The sequence below is a fragment of the Anticarsia gemmatalis genome, chromosome 3 (assembly GCF_050436995.1).
Source record: "Anticarsia gemmatalis isolate Benzon Research Colony breed Stoneville strain chromosome 3, ilAntGemm2 primary, whole genome shotgun sequence".
Taxonomy (NCBI): Eukaryota; Metazoa; Arthropoda; class Insecta; order Lepidoptera; family Erebidae; genus Anticarsia; species Anticarsia gemmatalis.
In genome coordinates this window covers 11,880,022-11,902,886 of record NC_134747.1, presented here as the reverse complement: position 1 = coordinate 11,902,886, position 22,865 = coordinate 11,880,022, and the positions used below count along the sequence as shown (strand labels likewise).

At 35.2% G+C, this 22,865-nt stretch overlaps 5 protein-coding genes across 7 annotated transcripts in view; 3 read left to right on the top strand and 2 right to left on the bottom strand.

Annotated features, from left to right (window-relative positions):
- chinmo (Chronologically inappropriate morphogenesis) overlaps positions 1-5,038 on the top strand; it is a 64,020-nt gene extending 58,982 nt beyond the window's left edge. For all 3 annotated transcript variants that reach the window (XM_076136603.1, XM_076136601.1, XM_076136602.1), the window contains one exon: positions 184-5,038. In XM_076136603.1, coding sequence (XP_075992718.1) covers positions 184-404 — 221 coding nt within the window. In that variant the 3' untranslated portion in view covers positions 405-5,038. The remainder of the gene's footprint in view (positions 1-183) is intronic.
- A 6,341-nt stretch (positions 5,039-11,379) lies between these two features.
- On the top strand, positions 11,380-12,145 carry LOC142987081 (larval/pupal rigid cuticle protein 66-like). Its single transcript, XM_076135631.1, has 2 exons — positions 11,380-11,500; positions 11,616-12,145. Exons 1-2 carry the CDS (start codon positions 11,489-11,491, stop codon positions 12,069-12,071), a joined length of 468 nt encoding a protein of 155 aa, XP_075991746.1. The 5' UTR covers positions 11,380-11,488; the 3' UTR covers positions 12,072-12,145.
- Positions 12,146-14,021: 1,876 nt separating this feature from the next.
- On the top strand, positions 14,022-14,821 carry LOC142987080 (uncharacterized). Its single transcript, XM_076135630.1, has 2 exons — positions 14,022-14,090; positions 14,169-14,821. Exons 1-2 carry the CDS (start codon positions 14,079-14,081, stop codon positions 14,730-14,732), a joined length of 576 nt encoding a protein of 191 aa, XP_075991745.1. The 5' UTR covers positions 14,022-14,078; the 3' UTR covers positions 14,733-14,821.
- A 1,167-nt stretch (positions 14,822-15,988) lies between these two features.
- LOC142987669 (uncharacterized) lies at positions 15,989-16,813 on the bottom strand. Its single transcript, XM_076136592.1, has 2 exons — positions 16,767-16,813; positions 15,989-16,688 (listed from the first exon to the last, which is right to left on the bottom strand). The coding sequence occupies exons 1-2, from the start codon at positions 16,776-16,778 to the stop codon at positions 16,071-16,073; spliced, it is 630 nt and encodes a 209-aa protein (XP_075992707.1). The 5' UTR covers positions 16,779-16,813; the 3' UTR covers positions 15,989-16,070.
- A 1,917-nt stretch (positions 16,814-18,730) lies between these two features.
- On the bottom strand, positions 18,731-19,715 carry LOC142987668 (uncharacterized). The gene is made up of 2 exons (XM_076136591.1): positions 19,637-19,715; positions 18,731-19,481 (listed from the first exon to the last, which is right to left on the bottom strand). The coding sequence occupies exons 1-2, from the start codon at positions 19,691-19,693 to the stop codon at positions 18,807-18,809; spliced, it is 732 nt and encodes a 243-aa protein (XP_075992706.1). The 5' UTR covers positions 19,694-19,715; the 3' UTR covers positions 18,731-18,806.
- Positions 19,716-22,865: the final 3,150 nt, after the last annotated feature.

Here is a 22,865-nt window from a genome sequence, read left to right as displayed (position 1 = left end):
ACGTCCAAGTTATTTGTGATGCGAAAGATGATTCTGAGTGATGATCGGATGCGTAGTTTTAGATAATCAAGTAGTACACTTTTTATATTGAATTTCAGTAATTAAGTAGTCAATGGTGTTGCTCAAGTACTAGTGTTTTTTTTTATTTGCCTCATATTCAAGCTTTCATTTAACGAATTCCAGGTAAAAAGCTAAAATGTCCATACTGCGAGAGACTGTACGGATACGAGACGAACCTGCGCGCACACATTCGACAACGGCACCAGGGTATACGCGTGCCGTGCCCGCACTGCTCGCGCACGTTCACGCGCAACAACACCGTGCGCCGCCACATTCAGCGCGAGCATCGCCATCAGGTCACGCCACACCTCTCCCAAGGCCCCCTCCATAACCACACGCAGTAAGAACCCACTCCTCACACTTTTGTTCTCGATCATTTCAACCGAACTACCTCTGCTCTTTGGACCGGCTCGGCGACTGTCTCATCTACCTCTGAATGTATCAAGATGATGGCTACCGATTGGATCAATGAGACGGACTATTATTTAATATCTTTCACGGTCGCTGTGGCCCGGTCCTTGTGTTTAACACGTACAATAATATACCTCGTTGATGCATATTATGTAATCAGTATCTACCTCAGAATTTGATCTTAAGATTTTTTAAGGTTTTGAAATTGTGCGATAATTGTTACTTAATTTAATAATCATGTGTGACTATGAATGGTTGCTCAGTACTCGTCTCTGTCTGGTACCATGTTTCAAAAATATCGTACCTATTATTGCACCCTCATTGCGTTAAAGTACCTTATTTTTTTTTGCAAAGTTTAGTAATTATGTCCAGTTGACTGTGAGATGAAGTTACCTTTTATAGACGATTTAGTTTGTGCTCTCGGTCAAGTATGACATAGCTTATATTATAATACCTGAGCTAGGGAATCTTAGAAATGATGTTGAGACTGATGGTCATAGGCTAAGTGTATGTAAATAATAGGAGAATGTTGTAAATCGCCTTGGCCTAGGTTGAAACACGCGTATTTTGGCAAACTGTGGCAAAACTACCTCTGTTATACAATATTTTATTTTATTTTATTGATTACACTAACAATGACAATAGACTAGATGTTATGGTTTTAGTTACGCATTCAACATATCTGTGATACAATAGAAACAGGCTGTTTATTTTTATATTTTCACAATTGCCACACTGTCGATAAGGATACAAAGGGAAAAAGTGCGAGAATATACGAAAAAGTAAAGTTTCAGCAGTTTTTTACTGTACAGTGAATGAGGAACGGTTTTAGTTTTGTACAAAGTACAATTTTGCCCTAGATACATAAGTAGTTAGGTAAAAAAAATCGTGTTATTAAAAAAAATTGCATGTAAGGTTCGATGCATGAATGTGTAAACAAACCCATCACTGTCGTTCGTAGCAGGCTCGCCTGGACGGATGTTACTATTGAGACCAAATAATTATATGTTTCAATGGGATGGTGTCGATTTTAACATTCCGTTATATAAAGATTTTTTTTTCGTCGTAGTGCATTTATATGAAGGCCACTTACTACTTTTATATTCCTAGTCATTTCAAGTGCAACCAGTTGAGATTTTTAAAGAAAATAATTATTTAAATGATAAATGTAGGGGTTCGCGTCGGTGTCATTGTATTATATTTTGTTGAGTTGGCACCGGCGGGGCCCGTGTGTAATACTTCATACGTATACATTCAGCTGCAATAAATGGTTTTAGTTACATAAAGCAGATGGTACAGTGCCAAATATTCTCAATTTTAAGTTCACATTGTATTATTTATTTTATTTTTTGTTAAGTGTGAATGTAGCGACTGTGTGTTATATTCCTGATATTTAGGAATAAGTTGCATTCATATTTATTATTATATTTATATTTTAGGATACACGTCTTATTGAATATATTTATGACGAGAATAATTTACAAAGGCTCAGTGACTTTTAAATATTTAGTTTCTGTTATTCGTACCATTTGTAAGACAGCGTTTTAGTTCTCTTTGAATGGTTACCTCGTTTTTATTATGGAATGCAGAAATATTGAGTTCTATTCACATATTATTATCAGTTGAAACAGTTTCGGAAATTTTATCTAGTTTGAACTGTATAAAATATGCACTTGCAATGTTTTTATTAGTGTCATCATTAAGGAAAATTTTAATGTAGAAAATATATCCTTCAGTATACGTAACACTATCGGAACTGCTTTGATATAATATATGAATAGAATTATCGATTTAGTAGTATCAATAGACCGAATAGAAGCTAATATACAGTGAATTATCTGAATATTTTTAGATTCGAATAGACAGGCTATTTTAAACTCTATACTTAAATTGATATTTTTATTGATAATCTCTTTTTCTAAAATATTCATAAATTCTCCAAAAAAAGTAAAAATATATTAAGAGTAAATCTGTATTGATTTCTTATAAATCATTCAAAGTTGGGTCATGGAAGGGTAGTAAAAAGTGGCAAGAGTTCACAGGCTTTGCTTTCTAAATAAACATTAACGAAAACCAAAAAAATAAGAAAAATATTTTGTTTTCTATGAATGACAAACGGAATGACGTAATATTTTCTCAAAAGGGCATCGTGTATGAGAGAATGTTAACTGTGTGTTTTCAAATGCAATGGATATCTATATGGAAATTTAAATTTGAAATAGCATGCATGGCAGTCGGAGGGATTAGCCCCGGGGAACAAATGTCGATTTTGTGAATTATCGCACAGAAAATTTTCTTTTATTTTATTTTTGTCTGTGACCTCTCGTGGAGTTGGTAGGGCGGTATTTTAATTGATTAGTTTAGGAAGTATCTGTATGGCATTGTATCTGCAGTGTCCGAGATCGTTCGCACGTTCTAAGACAATGATCGAAGTAATTGCTCTGTTGCGTTGAACATCACTGAACGCAGTGCCTTCAGTACCTAGTTGGAAACGGTCTGTAGTAACATTTGAGGGAACCATATTTTTATATTTTACGTTGACCGAATCCTTTGTAACTATTGTGTAAAAATTATTATCTTTCACTATCGGCATTCTTTTGGTAAGTGTATTATTGTTAAGAAAATGTTTTTGCTATTTCATTGCAAATTGTTAACATTATGTTTTATTATTATTGATGAGAAAATTGTTCTATTTTTGTCTTTTCGTTTTTTTTCTCTTATGAATTCAAAATTCATAGTTGTGATTTCTTTTGACATTTAATGTTTTTTGTGATACGTAAAAGAGAATTGCATTAATGCATCACGTTTTTTTAGCTTTTTTGTTTAAGTAGAATGAAGGATTTTGAGTATGTCTATGGACGGTTGCTAATGTTAGCGGTGGGCACTAGGGGCTCGTTATTTTGAAATCAATAACTGGATTTGCGTCTTTCTAAATTTCATAAGGTACAAATTTTAGATTACATGTCAATTTTGATTCTGTAACACTTTGTCGTTTAGCAATATGGTTTATAATTATAATTATGAATTTAGTTTCATGTGATTGATGATTGTACAAATTTCAGTATACATTGGGATATTGGATAACACGTCTAAATTAAGTTGTCGCATTGTTAACGCTAATTAGTGGGCAAGTTACTAGTGGTCCCTAATAGTTGTAATGTTATATTTGATGTGATAGGAAATTTCACATTTAGTCGGTGTATTGCAATCCCTCTCCTTGGACTTGGCCGATCTCCCCAACATTTGTGGCTGTAATTCTGGTTAGAAGGTAATGGTTTGGCAAAGGAGCATCGTGAGGGCTTCATCGAATGATTGACGAGCGATACCAACATTGGTGAGACCTCCACGATGTCAGTAATAAGATTGGATCCAACAATACGCCATACAATAGCTTCTAGCGAGCGATGGTTATAGTTTTGAGTCAAAATATTTGAGTGTAATATTAATTAGCTAAACCTTAGTTGCTTGCTGGGGCACTATTGCTGGATCATAGCTGCATTTAAGTTAAGCACATCAATTGGTTCCGATTTGAGTTTCGTTTTTAAGATTTTATTTTTAAGCTTAATTTTAGTTTTTTTTTCTCTTTTGTGTACATAAATCGCGAGATGTCGTGATGGTAAAGCCAAAGATTGTTACGGGTATGGTGACCCTCTGCCGTCACATGGACTATGTGGCGACCTTACATTCAAGCTTTTTCGTCTCAACAGAGACATTGTAATGAAAGAGCGACATTTGCTACAAAACAATCTAGTATTTTGAATGTAATTTCCTACATAGTCTTCTTAGTATAATGTACGTTTATCTACCTCGAGGATTGTAACTTAGTTTGTAAGGTAAGCTTTTAAGTAGATTTTTTATATGAATGAAAAAATATAAAATCTTTAATGTTTAAGAATAATGAGAAAAATAAAAAAAAATAATAAATTTAAAGTACAAATATGCTACCTCAGGATTCAACTTTAGTCATTTTCAAATTCTATAACTGTCATGCAGATGTATTTTATGATGTCTAATAAATATTATTGTAACGTAACAGATTTTCTAAGTACTTGTTATCAATAAGTGCTGGATAAATTATTGCATTTTGGAATTTTATCAAAAATAGTCTTTTAATATGTGAATATAAGGAAGGAATTCAGTTAGAATGCTATAATATTATGAAGCACGTTTATTTGAATCTCTGCAAGGTAGTCAGTGCTTTCAACTCAGTGTGTTATGCTCAAAAGAGGATTATACATCGACGTCTGTGTTTAGCGACTCTGGGTTGACGGTCTAACGTAGTGTTAAGTGTTAATTAGGTTAGTTGTAATAATCTCATTGATGTACCTCACTTGTAAGCGCAACACTAGCGGGGGATCGGCCATCAGTCACGTCAACGTAATCTAATTGTACCTTCCTGCACTCTCCGGAGTATAAATTTTTATTCGTAATTTTTATTATTATTAATTTTTTCCCAGTTACTTTTTTGTGTTTCATAGATGTTACTATGTTTTAAGGAGATGAAAGAGAAAATGGAGAAATTATTGTTTGTTAGGTTTCTGCGAATTAAAAAAATGTAACAAAATTATTATTTTTTTGTTTTTTATTTTTTGTTCCTTTTATTTACATTTTTGGTTTCCTTTTGATTTATCTTCGACAAGTTACACCCGTCCATCGTGTTTAATGTTTATTGTAATAAATTTAAGTACATTATTTAAGGAATTGACATTTAAGTACCTAATATTCATAAAATAGTTGCACTTAACTGAACAGGAAATATTTAAGTAATCAATGGATGTTTTTATATTTTAAGGGTGCACTATAATTGAATCGATCGCGAGATTACCTCGGGATCTCTACGAATTTGATAATGAAAAAAAAATTAATGTTCTCTCGCATTTAATGTTATGTAAGTTGTAAAATTATGCTCACTCCCTCACTAGAATAAATTCACAAATAATCGGACTGAACCTGATGTGGTTGAAATATCTGATGCGATGGTGGTATGTAAAAGGAAATGAGTTTGATCATTGAGTAATTATATTCCATATACTTCACTTTTCATAATAACTACTGGCTCTAAATATATTATCATCGTTCAACAATAATTTTGATGTTTCGAAATGAAAGGATTATAGTCGTTCATGACTGTATATAAAACATAATATTTCATTAAAAATATAATTACATGTTTAACCTTTTCATGTCGTTAAGTTCGGATGAGGTAAGTCTCGGTGTCACTTAAACTATGTTCTTGGTGTCATCTTTGTGTAAGTGTACGAGATATAACTCTTATTAATACGCAAATTAAATTTAAAATTAATAAAAAAAAGCAACGAGCACTCTTGTCTGCAAGAACTAAAGTACAAATTTCTGAAGTCTTAAAGAGTTACTGCCAGTACAAATTAATTATTGGAAAAGAGATAAATGGTACTTATCCGTTTTTTTATGTAAATGTTGCCAAAATTGTATTTTTTGGGGCATCAGTAAAATAATTTAGTGTAGGTTATTTCGTGGAAAGTACAAAATCAAACGATTACGATGCATAATGTACAGCAGCCCGCAGTTGTTGGTTGGACTATGGACGACCAGTGGTTTGGCTCATTTTAGTTCATTTGTGTAATTTCGTTGCATTATTATCATTCGAAAGAGAGGGTATACAATAAGGCCAACATCTAAGTAAGTGGTCAAAATAGAACGATAGAAAACGGTGACTTATCGATTGTAAACCAGGATGGTTGTAAAACTAAGTAGGATTTTGTACGATGTAGCGATGTAATGCTTAATGAAAAAAAAAAATGGTCGTCGGTTCGGTGGTCTATGTCTGTAAAGGAAAAGTGATTGTCTGTGATTTTTTTAAGCGACTTTTTTATATATATGGAAGAATATATAAATTCTTTAACAGTAAGAATAGCACTACTTGTGATTTTTACATTAGATATTTATTAGTTGACTTCATTTTTTTGTACTATATTATAGGGTAATGTAGCGACTGGTGTAGTGGAGAGAACGGTGCGGGTTGAATGTACATAGACTATACATAATGTATAAATAGATCTATTGGTAATGACAAGCGTACTCATAGTAGGGGATTGCGGAGTAACGAAGTCGTATTCTGTCTTTCTCTCCCGCACGAGAGTGAAGAGGACATCGCTACAGGTATCCGCGAGATGCCCTACTATGAGTCCAAACGTCTCTGACATCGGGTAAAGTTTGGCAAATGGTTAGACCACATGCGATGCTTGTTTGTTTTAGGGTCATGCGTTTTTCAAAATGGCCGTTTGAAAGGCTATATACGAATTAATTACTACAATTGAAGGACGCGTGACTCTCTCCGGTATTAGTGAATTAATTTGTGCGTTAATGTGGACGGTAATAACTTACCGAGTTCTAGCGAATTTTTTAGTGTGGTAAACATTTTGGCGTATTTTGTTATTTATGTGGTAAACGTAGTAGATAACTGTTATGTTTGCTTTGAGTAATCAACTTGAAACTGCTGAAGAATTAATCTGTTCACTTCTTCATTGTCATAGATCCACTAATATACCGACTACTGACTTGTATTTTACTATCTCAAATCTATAAATAATTAACGTAATTATCTAATATGCGGAACGGATTATCATAAACAGCTCATTACCTTGTAATGAGGAACTCATTTCTCGAAGTGAAAAAGGTTAATGGTAGTCTGGTTCACAATCTGCCTAATTATGTATCGGTATGAATTGCTCATTACTGTCTGTATCTTTTCAATTATTTATATCCGATTTAAAGAGCAGAAGCTACCCTTTTGAGTTCATGATATTTAAAAGAAGTAATTGTATTAAGTTTCTTCAACGCAGATCCTTTTTGTCCGATCGCTATGGAATGACTTCAATTTTAATAGGACTCAGGAAATGATACAGCGTAATGAGATTATAAAGATACATTATTATGAGTTTTTAATAAAATATCAGATCAGTAAGCGGTTTGTTCTTCAGCTTTCAAGTTCTGTGTGTAAAATGTTTGCTTTCGGAAACATGTGCTCGGTAAAGGCTGAGGCATAGAAAATGAAAGAAATGTACCTGATTCCCCATTGCTGCTGTATCCTACAATTTATAATAAAGTCGATGACGATCTATATGGAATAAGAAAGATGATAGAAGCAGATATTCATACATTTGAAGTTAGTTTCTCTAATCAACTTCAAGTAGACATTAATTTCAAATCTGAATAATCTAATTCATCATTTTATTTATATATTTTGAATGTTAGAATTAGTAAGATTGTCATATTTGCAGTATTTATAGGCGTAGTAATCGATCATCACTTATACGTATAGGATGTAGGCGGCAGTAATGGAGCAGTCAAGGATAAAAGCACATGTACCCGACGGTGAACAAACGTAATCAATGAATGTAAATATGTCTACTGAGGGAAATAGCCGTCGTATAAAGACAATGCAAGAACTCTCTCAAGATCTTGCTCACAAAATTTTGAACCTCTCAAAATTTTCTATTTCCCTCCGTGTACTGAGTGTATGGCGGGCTATAGGATTCTAATACAGGTATTATAATTGTCCATTTGTGCACTAATTATAAATTTGCGTAAAATAGTTATAAAACAAATAAACAGATCCCACGACACAGTATCCTACCTACAATCTGACATAGGTCTAGATATTATATTGATGAAAAATTTGTTCCATTGTGGAATTCTTAAATTAATAAAAAAATGTTGCTAAAATTACTGAGGCGTTTTTTATTTTATCTATAGATCCTTTGCATCCTAATTCCTAGCATAAAAATAAACTATCCTAATCAAAGATACATTAAAACAGTTGGATTTTTTCTTAGTAAAGAAACAAAGAACAAATCATGGCTGTGGTTATGAGAGCCATAACCACAAGCTCCTGTTAAAAATACGCACGCATTCAAACACACAAACAACGACCCGTACAAAGATTTTATTAAAAGGCACCTGTAATTAAATTTGGCATTTATATCACTGAATTATGAAATTGCTTTCGCCTCATCCAAGATACCAAGGTACATCGAAGGTACATTGCACTCTCATGGTAGTAAAAGCATTCAAGGAAAGTACACAAAGAAAGAAACAATATAAGAAATATGATCCCCATAATAAACTTTAAAGACCGATTCCGATCTGTATCGACTGTTTATCTTTATGGGCAACTTGATATTAATAATTTTGAACTTGTATTTACTCAAAACCAGCTCGCACTTGCCCAGCGTGGTGGACTCAAGGCCTAACCCCTCCCCCTCGTTTGGGAGGAGACCCTTAACCTGCGGTGTGACAGTAATGGGTTAAAAAAAACTCAAATAATTTCCGAAAAGTTAATTGATCTTGGTTTGAAAATTCGTGCTTTATAATACTCATATCTGACAGTTAAGGATAATCGTATCAATAGCTTTAATAAAGATTGACCGTTTACATATTTTATTCAAATCTTAGTAATATCCATTGTATGTAGATTGTGTTTCAAATACCTCCAGTTTAATTTTGCCTAAATGCCAGTCACACGCGACATTTTCATTTTTTACAATTGTGATCAATTTAGATAAACCGTTGTCAGTCCGCCCTTGGTGACTGCTTCATTTAGATTTCTGATTGTACTAAAGGTTAGATATTGTCGACCATCTGGTCCTGTCTTATCTCAGGAGCACGTGCGTTGGTTTAATCTGCTACTTGTGTAAACTCAAATTATATCACCTTATAAGGAAATGTCAAATTATTAGGTAGTTTCTTCGTATACGTTACAATTTGCTTTCGAGATTTTTTCTTTTTACCGCTCGTACGAGAATAAATTATTCTATTATTTGTAGATTTATATCCATTTACTGTTGGACAGTTAGTAAGATGAAACTGGCATTGAACAAAGTATCATATGAAGTACATTTTTGGTTAGTTAAAGGTTCAAAAATCGTCTTATCGTGATGTTAACTCATACAAGTAAATGATAGCCAGTTTATTCTTTCCACTTCAAAAACGAATTAACCTATCAAAGGCACTGTTCCTGATCATCTGTTTCCATATCAACAAGGCGGTCAAATCTATAAATAACTTAAGTCGCTCTACTACTGACTTTTCCCGCATCTTTACCTACATTTGCATACAAATCATCAATAAATTGCTCTGTACGATATATCAATTTTCTGTTCCTTATAAGGATACTCTTACCATGGCCTTGCTCGAGTCAATTTAATAAATCCAGAGTAAATGAATAATTCAATGAACAAAAGGCTTGCAGGCGCTCATGGCCCATTACGGTTAGCAATCAGTGAGTACGGGGACTTTTGACGCACATTTAGATTGGTGGCGACCCTTTAGTTTCTGATCTGAGCATCGTCGTGGTTTAGAAGGCGTGTAAAATGCCAGTTCCGCACAGGATAGAAGTTGTTAAATCATGCCAAATCAGCGCATTGAATAATTTTGACATTAGACTAACTTTTAATTGACCAATACAGATGCATGGCAAGATGTAGAAATGAGAATGAAGAAAAATTAGTTTTTATAAGTATAAGGGGCGTTTTTTGGCTTCTGCCTCTCTATGGTAAAAAGGTGTGTTGAACACAGTTGAACATGCAGCGACCAGTAATTATAAATACGACATAGTAAACAAAAGGATCACTGGTCGTATAGTACTTGTATGTAGGTGTCTGCCTACAATCGGCTTCAAGGCTATAAAATAAAACTAAGATACGGAAGCAAGTGAAATTAATACTCGGGAAGTGTTGTTGGAATATATTGAGACTAATGTGTCAAATAACAAGTTTATAGGAACTGATATCGTGAGCTAGGAATATATTGGTATTGGTGTAGGAATAAATTTTATTATAGTGACGTAGGTAATGGGTTTCACGCGGATGTAAGTGTGATACATGTTTTAATTCTGCTTAAAGAGATTAAGATTTTTTTCAATGGTGTGATGTAAAATCGAGAAGACATTGAATAAAATTAGAAGCTATTTGTAAAAAAATCAATACATTAGTATTGTCGGAAGTGCTTTTTACGAGATGGATCTCGGTTCATTTGGTTAACTTCAATATAATTTTTTTACCTGACCCATTTCTTTTATTTTGTTTATTATTATTTACAAAAATGTAAAACGTCTTTTAAACAACTAATTTCAATGAAAACCTCTAGATACGAATTTAACAGCTATTTCTAGATAAGTCTATAACGCGGTAGCAAACAACTTGTCAACTTTATCACCAAAAAAACGCAGCCTTAACCTTATAGAAAGCAATAATTCACAAGTATCCAGTATTTTTTGCCGTTCATTTCGGATGGTAACGATACAAACCGTCCGCATTTTTGGCAAGTACGCTCAAACTGGTTCTACATACGTGCCAATAAATATTTATTGCTATTATATTTTGGACATACCCGTATTAATTGCGTCTATGTACCTATTGTCGAAGACTGTATGATAGGATTGGCGACTTTGTCGGTTATTGTTTCACAATAATGGATAGTTTTTGATAGGTCGCACATCTGGAGTAAAGAATTTGGTGCATAGTATGATGGATCTAGGTGAAATTAATAGTGAAGATAATATAATAGTAGATATATAGTATATAGATATATAGTACGAAAACTTAAAAAAAGTAGATTATGTTGAACAAAATGAGTGACCAGATGATAAGTTCTTCATAATAACTGCAATCAAATGTTGTCTTCCATGATTGAATCAAGAAGAGAAGCACACCTGTTATCTAATGTCTAAAATTTTGTTATTTCCTAGAAGACTAGGCCCATTCACAATGCGAGAATTCTCTTAAAGATCTCATGGACTTCCAATGTAATATTCAAAAGAATTTAAACGTAACTGTATAAGTAAAACAATAATTAAGCCTAACAATGCGCCAACTCGTCCAAATATGATTGACGGCCCTATTTCGGCACCCGTCAGAATCCGGCCTATATCTCAAGTTCGTCAAGTGACCGCGCGTCGGACGCTACCCAGTCTGTATATAAATACGCTCTAGTATGTAGCGAGCATTCATTCGATCAGTGAACTTCTTCAGGATCAGCAATGGCAGCCAAGGTAGGTGTAAAATAAAAAATACTGTATCTTACCAAACTGTTAAACACTAAACATTTAGTTAGATACTTTTCTATTTTGGAAGACAATAGTTCTAATTAATTTTTCTTGTTCACAGTTCGTAGTTCTCGCCGCCTTCGTGGCCGTGGCCCACTGCTCAGTGGTGCCAGTAGCGCGAGTAGACGCTGACTACACCAGCTTCGCGTACGACGTCGCCGATCCCAACACCGGAGACTTCAAGAGTCAGGTGGAGTCCCGCAGCGGCGGCAATGTTGTCGGACAGTACTCTCTGCTTGAATCTGACGGCACCAAGCGCACTGTGGACTACACCGCTGATGACGTGAATGGATTCAACGCTGTCGTGCGCAAGGACCCGGCTGTTGTTGCCTCTGTTGTATCTGCGCCTGTGGTCGCCGCTGCCCCTGCTGTGGTTGCCGCTCGTGCCTTCCCCGCTCCTGCTGTGTACGCATCTCACGCCGTGCCCTCTGTCTACTCCTCAGTCTACAGTCCCTCCGTGTACTCTTCCTACGTAGCTCCTTCGGTATACTCTGCTCCTGTAGCTTACTACCACTAACTTCGGACGACTCGTATTTTGATAATGATGCTGTTGTAAATATTTTATCTTTAAGTAAAAAGTGAAACTACCTATTTACTTTGTTTTGTTTTCGACCTAATATGTTTGGTATATAGCTCAACTGCAGAAGTTCATAGAGTACGAATTTACTTACTTTATCTTTAACATTAGTTTCACAAAAAGCTGTAAGCAGTTTACGTAGAGTAAGTGGAAATCCTTTTGTGAATACGATAACTTAAAAAATCGTCTTATTTCAATATATCATTATGAAGTCCAAAACTAATGTAGGTTTGCCTCGATGTTATACTATTCGATATTATTATGTTGCCATTTTCGGAGTTGATCCTGAATGATTTATTATTGACAGACTCTGAGCATTCAACAATTTCAATCAATCAAAGCAAAAAGTTTACACATATATTTTAAAGAGTATTAATTTTTTACACTTGTAAAGTTGATGTGTAGTATGACAATAAAGTGACAAGCCTTATCACAAAGGCTCTGGTATCATAAATGGTTCAGTCAATATTTCAGCCAGGAGGTACTTTCGACCATGTATGTTCTATGGCCAATTATCTGTATGCTGATTTGATAAAAATCTTTACAGGGGATTGGTTGTTATAGCGTCACAGACACACTGACGAAAAAAATGCTGGGCACCAAAGTTAATATTTTCTAATCATGTTTGTTATGGAAATAAACCTACAAACACATGCGAAAGCTCTTTTCTATACTACGAGTATTTTGCAAACGCCTGAAACATCCTCGATCCCATCTCACTAATATTTACAATGTTTATTCAGACAGTAGTAATTTTTTCTAGGTACAAGTTTTAACTCAGTCATTTGTATTTTCTTAATATTCTTAAGCAGAAAATTAATCTTGGATAATCTACTTTACTTTTTTTAAAATACGTTAAGTCTAAATTAGGCTGTCCCTAGTAATATCGCACAATATGTCATTACGCTATAATATTATGATCGTTAAGGATTAACCATTTTTTCAGTTACGAAACAAGACGTCTGTATAAACTTTTTACAGGTCTGGTCGTGGTCATCTATACAAATATTTCCATTGTTTTTTTTAAATCGATAAAGATTCAGGCACATACGATCGATACGACCTTAATCAAAGTATCGTAGGTGTCAAAAATCCTAAGATAACACAAAAATTGGCATTTAACACACCTTATATTAAAACTTGTATAGATGCTAAGGAATTTTGCACTTGAGGAAGTAATATCAAATTGTTTAGGTGTGGGGTGTTTATTGCGAGATAAGAAATTTAACGATTTGCAATTGAAACTGGCTTCCAAATAAATTAAATATAGTTTTATGAATATTCATTTGTTGGCTGATTAGCAATTTGATTGTTTTCTAATGGTGTGATTATTACTATTCATTATTTATAAAGGCATATTACACAGGGATTGTAAATATCCTTTTTATGAATAACTACAAACATTAAAAAAAAAATAAAATTTGTTATGTTAATCAATTAATTCATTTAAAAAAATTAAATTCTTCAAAAGCTTGAGTTTTATTAGTGCCAATATTTTTACATACTATCAAGTCGTTGACCCTTATAAAAAACGAACTTGAAAAACTTTAAGTTATAAGGGCTCATAAAATTCGATACATTAATTAGCTCCAAAGTAATAAACCTTAAAAAGGGCTTGTGATAATATTACTTTTTTGTTCGACACACAATAAATTAAATAAAACGAAAACAACCTCTACTTCCGGTGTAATTAGGAAATTAATAAAATTAATATTGATTGCACAATCATTAATTAATATTGTAATTTTATTATTTACTACATACCTGTTTGAAGCTAGACTTGCTCCAAATTATTTAATCTTGGTTGTATCGTTACCAGAAACCTGGCCTATTTATCAAGTTTGTCAAGTATCCGCGCTTCGGGACATTGCAGCTTGGATAGTATATAAACACAGATTGGTATGTAGTGAGCATTCATTCAATCAGTGAACTTCTTCAGGATCAGCAATGGCAGCCAAGGTAAGTGTACAATACAATCGAGTTCAAAAAATGTTTGATGGTCCAAGAGTGTATAACAAATAATGTACTTGTTCACAGTTCGTAGTTCTCGCCGCCTTCGTGGCCGTGGCTCACTGCTCAGTGGTGCCAGTAGCGCGAGTAGACGCTGAACAGACTAGCTTCTCTTACGAAGTGGCTGATCCTAACACTGGAGACTACAAGAGCCAAGTTGAGTCCCGGAACGGTGGCAATGTTGTCGGACAGTACTCTCTGCTCGAAGCTGACGGCACCAAGCGCACTGTGGACTACACCGCTGATGACGTGAATGGTTTCAACGCTGTCGTACGCAAAAACCCAGCTGTCGTTGCTACTCCAGTGGTTGCCACACGCACTGTTGTCGCTCCCGCCGTTGTCGCCAGCGCTCCTGCTGCAGTCGCTGCCCGCACTGTGATCAGTCCCACTGTGTACGCCGCTGGTGCTCCCGCTGTATTCGCCGCTCGTGCCTTCTCCGCTCCTACATTCTACGCGTCTCACGCCGTGCCCTCTGTCTACTCTTCCGTCTACGGTCCTTCCGTATACGGTCCCTCCGTCTACAGTCCCTCCGTATACTCTTCGGTCGTCGCTCCTTCTGTATACTCAGCTCCGATAGCTTACTACCACTAAGGAAGAGCTAAGCTTAGGATTGTTCATAACAGTGTTCCATTGTAAATAATATTTTAAGTAAATAAATATATCAAAAATATTTTTCTGTTTTAATTGCTTTAATGCTATAAGTGTCATGGTGAATATCTCATTTAATGGAAACACTTTACTCAGAAGGTGAGGACAAATGAAAATGACTTATTTTGTACAAGATACTTGTCTATATTCTAGATAAAATAATGCTATTTTCTGTTGATCAGGCGTAGTAGTTTGATCATGGAATTATGTTAGTATCCTGATACCCGGTGAACAGGAGATCAGGAATAATAACAAATTGGCTTTGCGTACTCTTCAAATTAAAACTAAACTGTTTAACAATATACGATTGAGTTACTTTTTTAACATCATTTAGCATCTATGGTTTAATAATCTTGCCCTTTGTTCAGAAAGACTGTATGTTAGTTAAATAAGACCCTGAATGACTGAAAATACTTTTTCTGATTTTCAAAAATCAATGCTCGAAGGAAGTATGGAATTTAAATCGAACGTTTAGCTATAATGATTGGCTATAACCGTAACGACCATTGAATGATTTGATCTTGACTTTCTGATAGTCGTTACATTTACTGAATCTACTACTAGCTCTGTAATGGGTAGAGCCTTATAAAAAGAGCTGGCAGGAAACTGGCCACTCTTTTCATACAATAATTGATCAAGCGAAGAGCTGTCAACCATCTGCGATGTAGATTAAACGTAAATTATGTGATAAGTGTACAAAAGTTCTAACAAATTCATACTTTCAAAATCTCTTTAGTAATAAAATTGTAATAAATACATAAACAAAATTTGGTTTTGTAAAGTAAATATTGAGTTTTCACTTTGATTTGATCATTGTAATGATTTGCTGCCAAGAATGTTTGAGCCACGAGCATTTTCTTTAGTCTGTTTGTAATTAGTGTCTTGTATCAAATTTGACCAGGTACTGTTTGTCCAAAATACACACTATAATAAAATATATTATAGGGAATAGCTCATTTTTTTGTACATTACCAGTCTTATTGAAAAGTAGGTTCGATAGGCAGTCACCTTACAAACAATACTGATATTCAGCGGCATCCGAGGAGACTGGAAGCCGACTTCTACATAGTTGCAAGAAAGGCTAGGCTGATAGCGATACGTGATTACAGGCCTATGATGTTATTCAGATTTTCAGCTTTCTTTGATACGACAAACTTCTTCATATTTGTGACAAAAGTGATAAAAATCAAAAGAACGTATAAGTTGTTTCACTATTTATTTAATAATCAAATATTTACAACATAATGCATTTATGGAAGCGCTCATCAAAAATTTTTAATCTTAATAGTAGTAACTGAAGGGAGAAGAGTATGCAGAAGGAGCGACGACCGAAGAGTATACGGAGGGACTGTAGACGGAGGGACCGTAGACAGAGGGACCGTAGACAGAGGAGTAGACAGAGGGCACGGCGTGAGACGCATAGAAAGTAGGAGCGGAGTAGGCACGAGCGGCGAATACAGCGGGAGCGCCAGCGGCGTACACAGTGGGACTAACCACAGTGCGGGCAGCGACTACAGCGGGTGCGCTGGCAACTACGGCAGGAGCGGCGACGGCACGGGCAGCGACCACCTCAGAGTCTTCGGCATCCACAGCAGGGGCAGCGGCGGCCACAGGCGCAGATACAACAGAGGCAACAACAGCAGGGTCCTTGCGTACAACAGCGTTGAATCCATTCACGTCATCAGCTGTGTAGTCAACAATGCGCTTGGTGCCGTCAGCTTCAAGCAGAGAGTATTGTCCAACAACATTACCACCGTTGCGGGATTCAACTTGGCTTTTGTAATCTCCAGTGTTAGGGTCGGCTACTTCATAGGAGAAGCTTGTTTGCTCAGCGTCTACTCGCGCTACTGGCACCACTGAACAGTGAGCCACGGCCACGAAGGCGGCGAGAACTACGAGCTGTGAACAAGTACATTATTTGTTATACGCTCTTGGATCATCAAACATTTTTTGAACTAGATTGCTTTAAACACTTACCTTGGCTGCCATTGCTGATCCTGAAGAAGTTCACTGATCGAATGAATGCTCACTACATACCAAACTGTGTTTATATACTATCCAAGCTGCAATGTCCCGAAGCGCGGACACTTGACAAACTTGATAAATAGGCCAGGTTTATGACCACGATACATCTAAGCTCATTGAATTGAGAGCAAGTCGGTCATAAAACAAGTATTTTTTGTAATTAATTTATTATCGTGTCATAAATATTAATTTACTTAATTTGCTTCCTTATTGTCGGTTTGGTTCATTTGCAATTATTTGATAGTTTTAGCAATACTACCTATAAATGTCTGGGTACAAAGTTTCTTACTAGGTGATCCGGCAAACTTCGTATCGGATCAGCATCAAGAATATGTTTATATACAAAAAAGTTGAACGATAATTCCAAAATACTTTAAACTTTAGTTAATATGTGATCAAAACTTAACCAGCACTAAAAGAATTCAAAATTTAAGTTCGATAATTGATTTTAAATTTAAAAAGCTCGATAAGAGTAAATTTAATACTCATTATTGTAATAGTATTACGATGCAATGGGTGTAAAGAAATAAAAATAGAATTTGCACTTCATAAATTGTAAAAAGTGTTTTAACTAAAAAGTGTTTAATTTATCTACTCTAGTCATTATCTCCACTGTCGTAGATCTTAAGCTTTTACTTAGAACATTTTCTCAAAGTTTGGCAAATCACTGCCACACTGCATGAAGGAATCTATTGTACGCGATGCCTTATAACAAGCAATATTTTATAGCATAGCTTTTCTCATGGACTACAGAGGCAGTACAAATCAAAGCCTTTATACGGTACTGTCAATAAACATCTAAAACGGCATTCCTGACGTCATGATAACTATTTGAGATAATAACATTATAAATATTATTAATACACATTTCTTACGTCACGACAATTTCCCCAACATAATCTCAGCTGTCGTCATTACTTGTCAATGTCCAATCATTCGATCTTTGTACTACAGAGCGATATTTACTCAGTAGGTAGTAATTGCCATTCACTTGAGAGAAGGGCCGTAGAATAGGAATACAGAAGGGAAACTTCAACCAAAGTTCGTTGTATGATGCATTTTAAGGTCCGTTACCGAATAGATAAAGTGGTAATTTGATATAAATACCTTTTTTTCGACAGCAACTCCAGCACTAAGAATTACTCTTGTGTCTCGGATTTTTTTACAAACGTACAAACAACGAACACTAAGTACAGCCGGACCCTAAACAACTATTTGTGGATTGTACAAATAAATTGTTTCGTGTGAGAAACGAACCCACGAACTCCCAACTAAATGATAGTGGCGTGGCGACCTTAACCTTAATAAAACTTATCGAGAGCGCTTTAGTGAATCTTTTCATTTCTTTCACGATCACGGTAGGAGATTCCCCTCTGCAGTAAGATTTTTTAATCTTAGGTACTCTGAGTAACAACTCGTTACAAGTATAAATAGTTGCAATTTACATAATAAGCTCAATTCTAAGTTACAATCGTTGCGGTCTTTATTAGTCATGAACTTAATGACGATAAAACTCGCTAGACACGTCACAAAGGACGCATTACGACATTTATGTAGGTCGTATAATATAGAGTAATAGTTGAACCATTTCATTTATTATGCTAGCGGATATAAAATATGACATGATTTGTATCGGGAAATTATAGCAATATGACTCCCTTGTCGATGAAGAAATATAGTTTACAACTTCACTTGATAAAAATTATCGTAGATGTCTGCAATTTTGTTGCACTCTAAAGTTTTAACTGAAGTAATTCGTAAAATATGGACTGTTTTAATTTAGTCAGGTGTAAATAATAGTTCTCAAAGGTGTAGATTTCTCATGTTAGTTGAGTATCTCTATTCATAGAAAATAATGTTAATTTTGACAGATTATCTGCTAGAATGGGAATGAAAATGGTAATAAAAATATGAAATATGGCAGTTTCACTTTTATTAAAAAAATATTATTTACAATATAAAAAACATCAACAGAAACTAAATGGCATTAATTCACCACTGGTGAGCGTAAGAAACGGGGGCGGAGTACACTGAAGGAGCAGCAACTGAGGAGTAAAGAGAGGGTGCTACTACGGAAGAGTACACGGAGGGACTGTAGACGGAGGGACCGTAGACAGAGGAGTAGACAGAGGGCACGGCGTGGGAAGCGTAGACAGCGGGAGCGGAGTAGGCACGAGCGGCAACCACAGCGGGGGCACCAGCGGCGTACACAGCCGGAGACACTACCGCGGGAGCACTAGCGGCATATACGGAGGGAGCAACCACAGTGCGGGCAGCGTATACAGCAGGAGCGGCGATGGTACGGGCAGCGATCACCTCAGGAGCTTCGGCAACAACAGCAGGGGCAGCGGCGACCACAGCGGGCGCAGAGGCGACCACAGGCGCAGATACAACAGAGGCAACAACAGCAGGGTCCTTGCGTACGACAGCGTTGAATCCATTCACGTCATCAGCGGTGTAGTCCACAGTGCGCTTGGTGCCGTCAGATTCAAGCAGAGAGTACTGTCCGACAACATTGCCGCCGCTGCGGGACTCCACCTGACTCTTGAAGTCTCCGGTGTTGGGGTCGGCGACGTCGTACGCGAAGCTGGTGTAGTCAGCGTCTACTCGCGCTACTGGCACCACTGAGCAGTGAGCCACGGCCACGAAGGCGGCGAGAACTACGAACTGTAAAAGAACAACAAAACTTTAGTTAAAACTAAAAAAAAGTTGAAGCACTTTCGAAGAAAACTGTGCATTTTACACTTAATATAATATTACGTTTCAAAATTACTGTCACATTTTTCGAACTTATTTCAAAACGACACCATGTCGTAACCCACCTTGGCTGCCATTGCTGATGGTTTGGTTATCACTCGTCGAATGAATATCAAACACATTCGGAGGTGAGCTTTTATACAAATCGTCTTGCCGGCTGTGATACATTACTTGTCGAACTTGAAATACATATGTCGTCCGGATTCTATTTGTGACGTAGGAAGACGACGTTAGAAAAAATGTTATAGACTTTGTTCGGTAACTTAACTTATTAGACTTTTAAGTATCATACATGATTTATGGACTCTGGTACCGCCTCTTAAGTAATTATTTATTAGCTTATAGGAGATAATATTATGGTCCAAGTCTGCAAAAAGTGTCTTACCATATTAGTATTTTTTTAGAAATTATATCATATATTATATATATTAGAAATACTAGGCTGTATTGGTTTAATAAGATGCATTTATCCTTCGTGGTTTAGGAAAGGCAAAGTGAAAAAATACGTTTGAGGTAATTTTGCTTTTGTATTATGTTATACAATTTTAGCGCTTGTTTTCGTCTTTCAAATTCAGCTGCTAGAAAAAACAGATGTATTTGATTATCTACTGTTTTAATAATAACATGAAAATATTTTTTCGGATAACAATTAAAACTATAAAAAAGAATAATTGATGACTTCCTAGCTTCATATAGAAACGACCACTGCATCAATAGTAAACCTCAATCAACTATCGATAGAAATAGGAGGTATTAATTATCTTAGTGCCAAACTCTAGGCTCAATTAACAACAATAAAACTCAAATTATATTTCCTAATCTAGTTATCAGACCATTATTAATACTTTTGATCTCATTCTGGATATTGGGTCCATAAAAGATGGATTCGAAATACTTCCGCGTGCTAATAAAGTGATTATTTGTTTGGGAAAATATGTACTGGTTTCAAATCGATTAGATACGCTATAATTGTGAGTTTCCGTCGTACACCCCACCACAAGGCCGTGTTGCCGTAAAGCGTTAATGTCCTTATGGGCAAATGGAACCAGTTGACTAAGGATTCAATTATTCCAGTCTAGCTAAGGCAAAGGCTTAATTAATCTATGTTGATCAGGATAAAAAACTTTTTTTTATTTATATTACGTATTAATTAGTTCACTAATTCAACGGTTCAATAATTATCTATCAGCGTCTATAGTTCGTCACCATCATTAATTTACATATTATTAAAAAAAAATTGATGCTTAGTTCCTCTAAGCTTTATAGTTTTAGTAATCGTATGGTGTTACAGGTTTACATTCCACACATTACCGTGACGTAATATAAGTATTAATTTTTTCAAAAATACTTATCATTGTGAAGTTTTCGTACTTTTTGTAGTAAACATACTATACTTTTCATACGCTTTTAGTTAACCCTTGGTGTTACAAATTTCATTATTTTACTGTGACATACAATATGATCTACTATTAAAAATTAATAAGTTTAGTATTATCTGCGCTAAGCTACATACCTTTAGATGAATCAGGTTTAATAGCGTGTTCAGCAATTAATTGGAGCTTGCTATCATTCAATCTGCGCTAATTTTCGTTGTTCAGATTGTGAACGTTCTGTAGGAATTGTTTAAACTTGATTTATTTCTTTGATTAATTAATTATTTATTAGGTTTTGATTGAGATGTTGGTTTGTTCGCTGCTTTGAAAACTTATTTAATGTTTCTGTTGATTTGTTGTTAATAGTAATTTTTTTTGTTAGGTTTCCTCTAGATGACCAACAATATTGCATAATAATGTGTTTGGCACCCGATTTTTGACTATGCAGGGTCAAACATTGTGCAGTATAATATTAATAATAAAATTTAGATGTGCGTTTTGATTTTTGTCTCTTCCAAACTGAATATTATCTAATTTCGTGTTACAATTATTACCGATTATCAAACATAATTTGTGTAGTTAAAATATTTAATGTTCATCCTGTTTATTGCTACATCTAACTTTTAAATCTTGATATTACTTTGATTTCAGTTTTATGAGTTTTTATCTATAGAAGATTTCCTTTCATTTATGATTTTGTGAATATCATTTTACCTAAATGGTTTCCTTTTTTAAGATCAAGATTTAATCTTCCTTTTTCCGTGTTCACGTTAAATAAATATTTAAAGTGTAAAAATTATCAGTAAAATACCAAATCATAAAAGTTTCTTACACTAACAAAATCCCTACCGTTATCCTACCATTTTAAAATATTTTATTTTTTCTCATCCATATTGCGCAAATAATATATTTTACATTTGGTTTCGAAAAACCCTTTGCGTTGATTATTTTGCTGAAATAATACCAAACTATGGTTAAATAGAATGAGCAAAAGTCTGATTGTTATAAATAAACATTTATCACGTAAACAGGACATTACACTAAAGATATCCGTGTCAGAAAAGATCGTTCTTACAAAAGATAAGACAGTTACCTACAAAGGTGACGAGGGACTAATGACGTGTCAACACACTTGTTCGTGAATTGATAGATGTAGAAGAAATGTTGTATCGTCTTTTATTATACCTGTAGCTCGATTCTCTACTACTATCAACTACCGATAACCGACTAGCTATCGAGTTTTGAACGAAGATCTGATCAGCGCCTCTATCGGCTCTGTAAGAACTATTTTGGCAGTACATTTTAAATGTCAACCTCTCGATACTCGACAGTACCGACTGTAGATAATTGCGCTGCTGTAAGTAGAACTAAACCTTCATTTGTGTGATTATATTTGTTCGACTGCCTCTGGCGCAGTGGTTAGTATCACCTCGCTGCTACCAGTGCGTCGGAACGACGTAGGTTCGATTCCCGCACGGAACAATTGTTAATGCGATCCACAAATAGTTGTTTCGGGTTTAGTTTTTCTTTGTGTCCGTTGTTTGTATGTTTGTAAAAGTCCCCGCGACGCAAGAGCTTTACTTAGTACGTGAGTTGTCAATGCAGTGACTGCATATAAACGCAACTTGGACTTGCATTTTTAATGTGTTTATAATCACTTTAGCCAATCTATCAATGAAAGTTAAATTCGTTTATTCTTTCGATTGGTCAATATAAAAGTTACATAGCATTTTTTTATGAGATTAGGTGGTAGGCAATGTAACTGAGAAATAATACAATTGAAACATTAACAAACACGTTATACAATCTAAGTAATGTTTTAGAATTTCAGTTATTCTTCGACGAATCTATTCATTTCTTCCAGTATCGCTTCCCATATATGGCAGCTTGTTTCGTATTGAATTAATCATTTTTAAGCACG

Bases quoted from the DNA above. Each gene is read 5' to 3' on its own strand.
- LOC142987668 (XM_076136591.1), bottom strand. From the start codon at position 19,693: ATGTGTTTGATATTCATTCGACGAGTGATAACCAAACCATCAGCAATG. The intron at 19,482-19,636 runs GTGGGTTACGAC...GTTCTTTTACAG, and splicing joins CATCAGCAATGGCAGCCAAG to TTCGTAGTTCTCGCCGCCTT.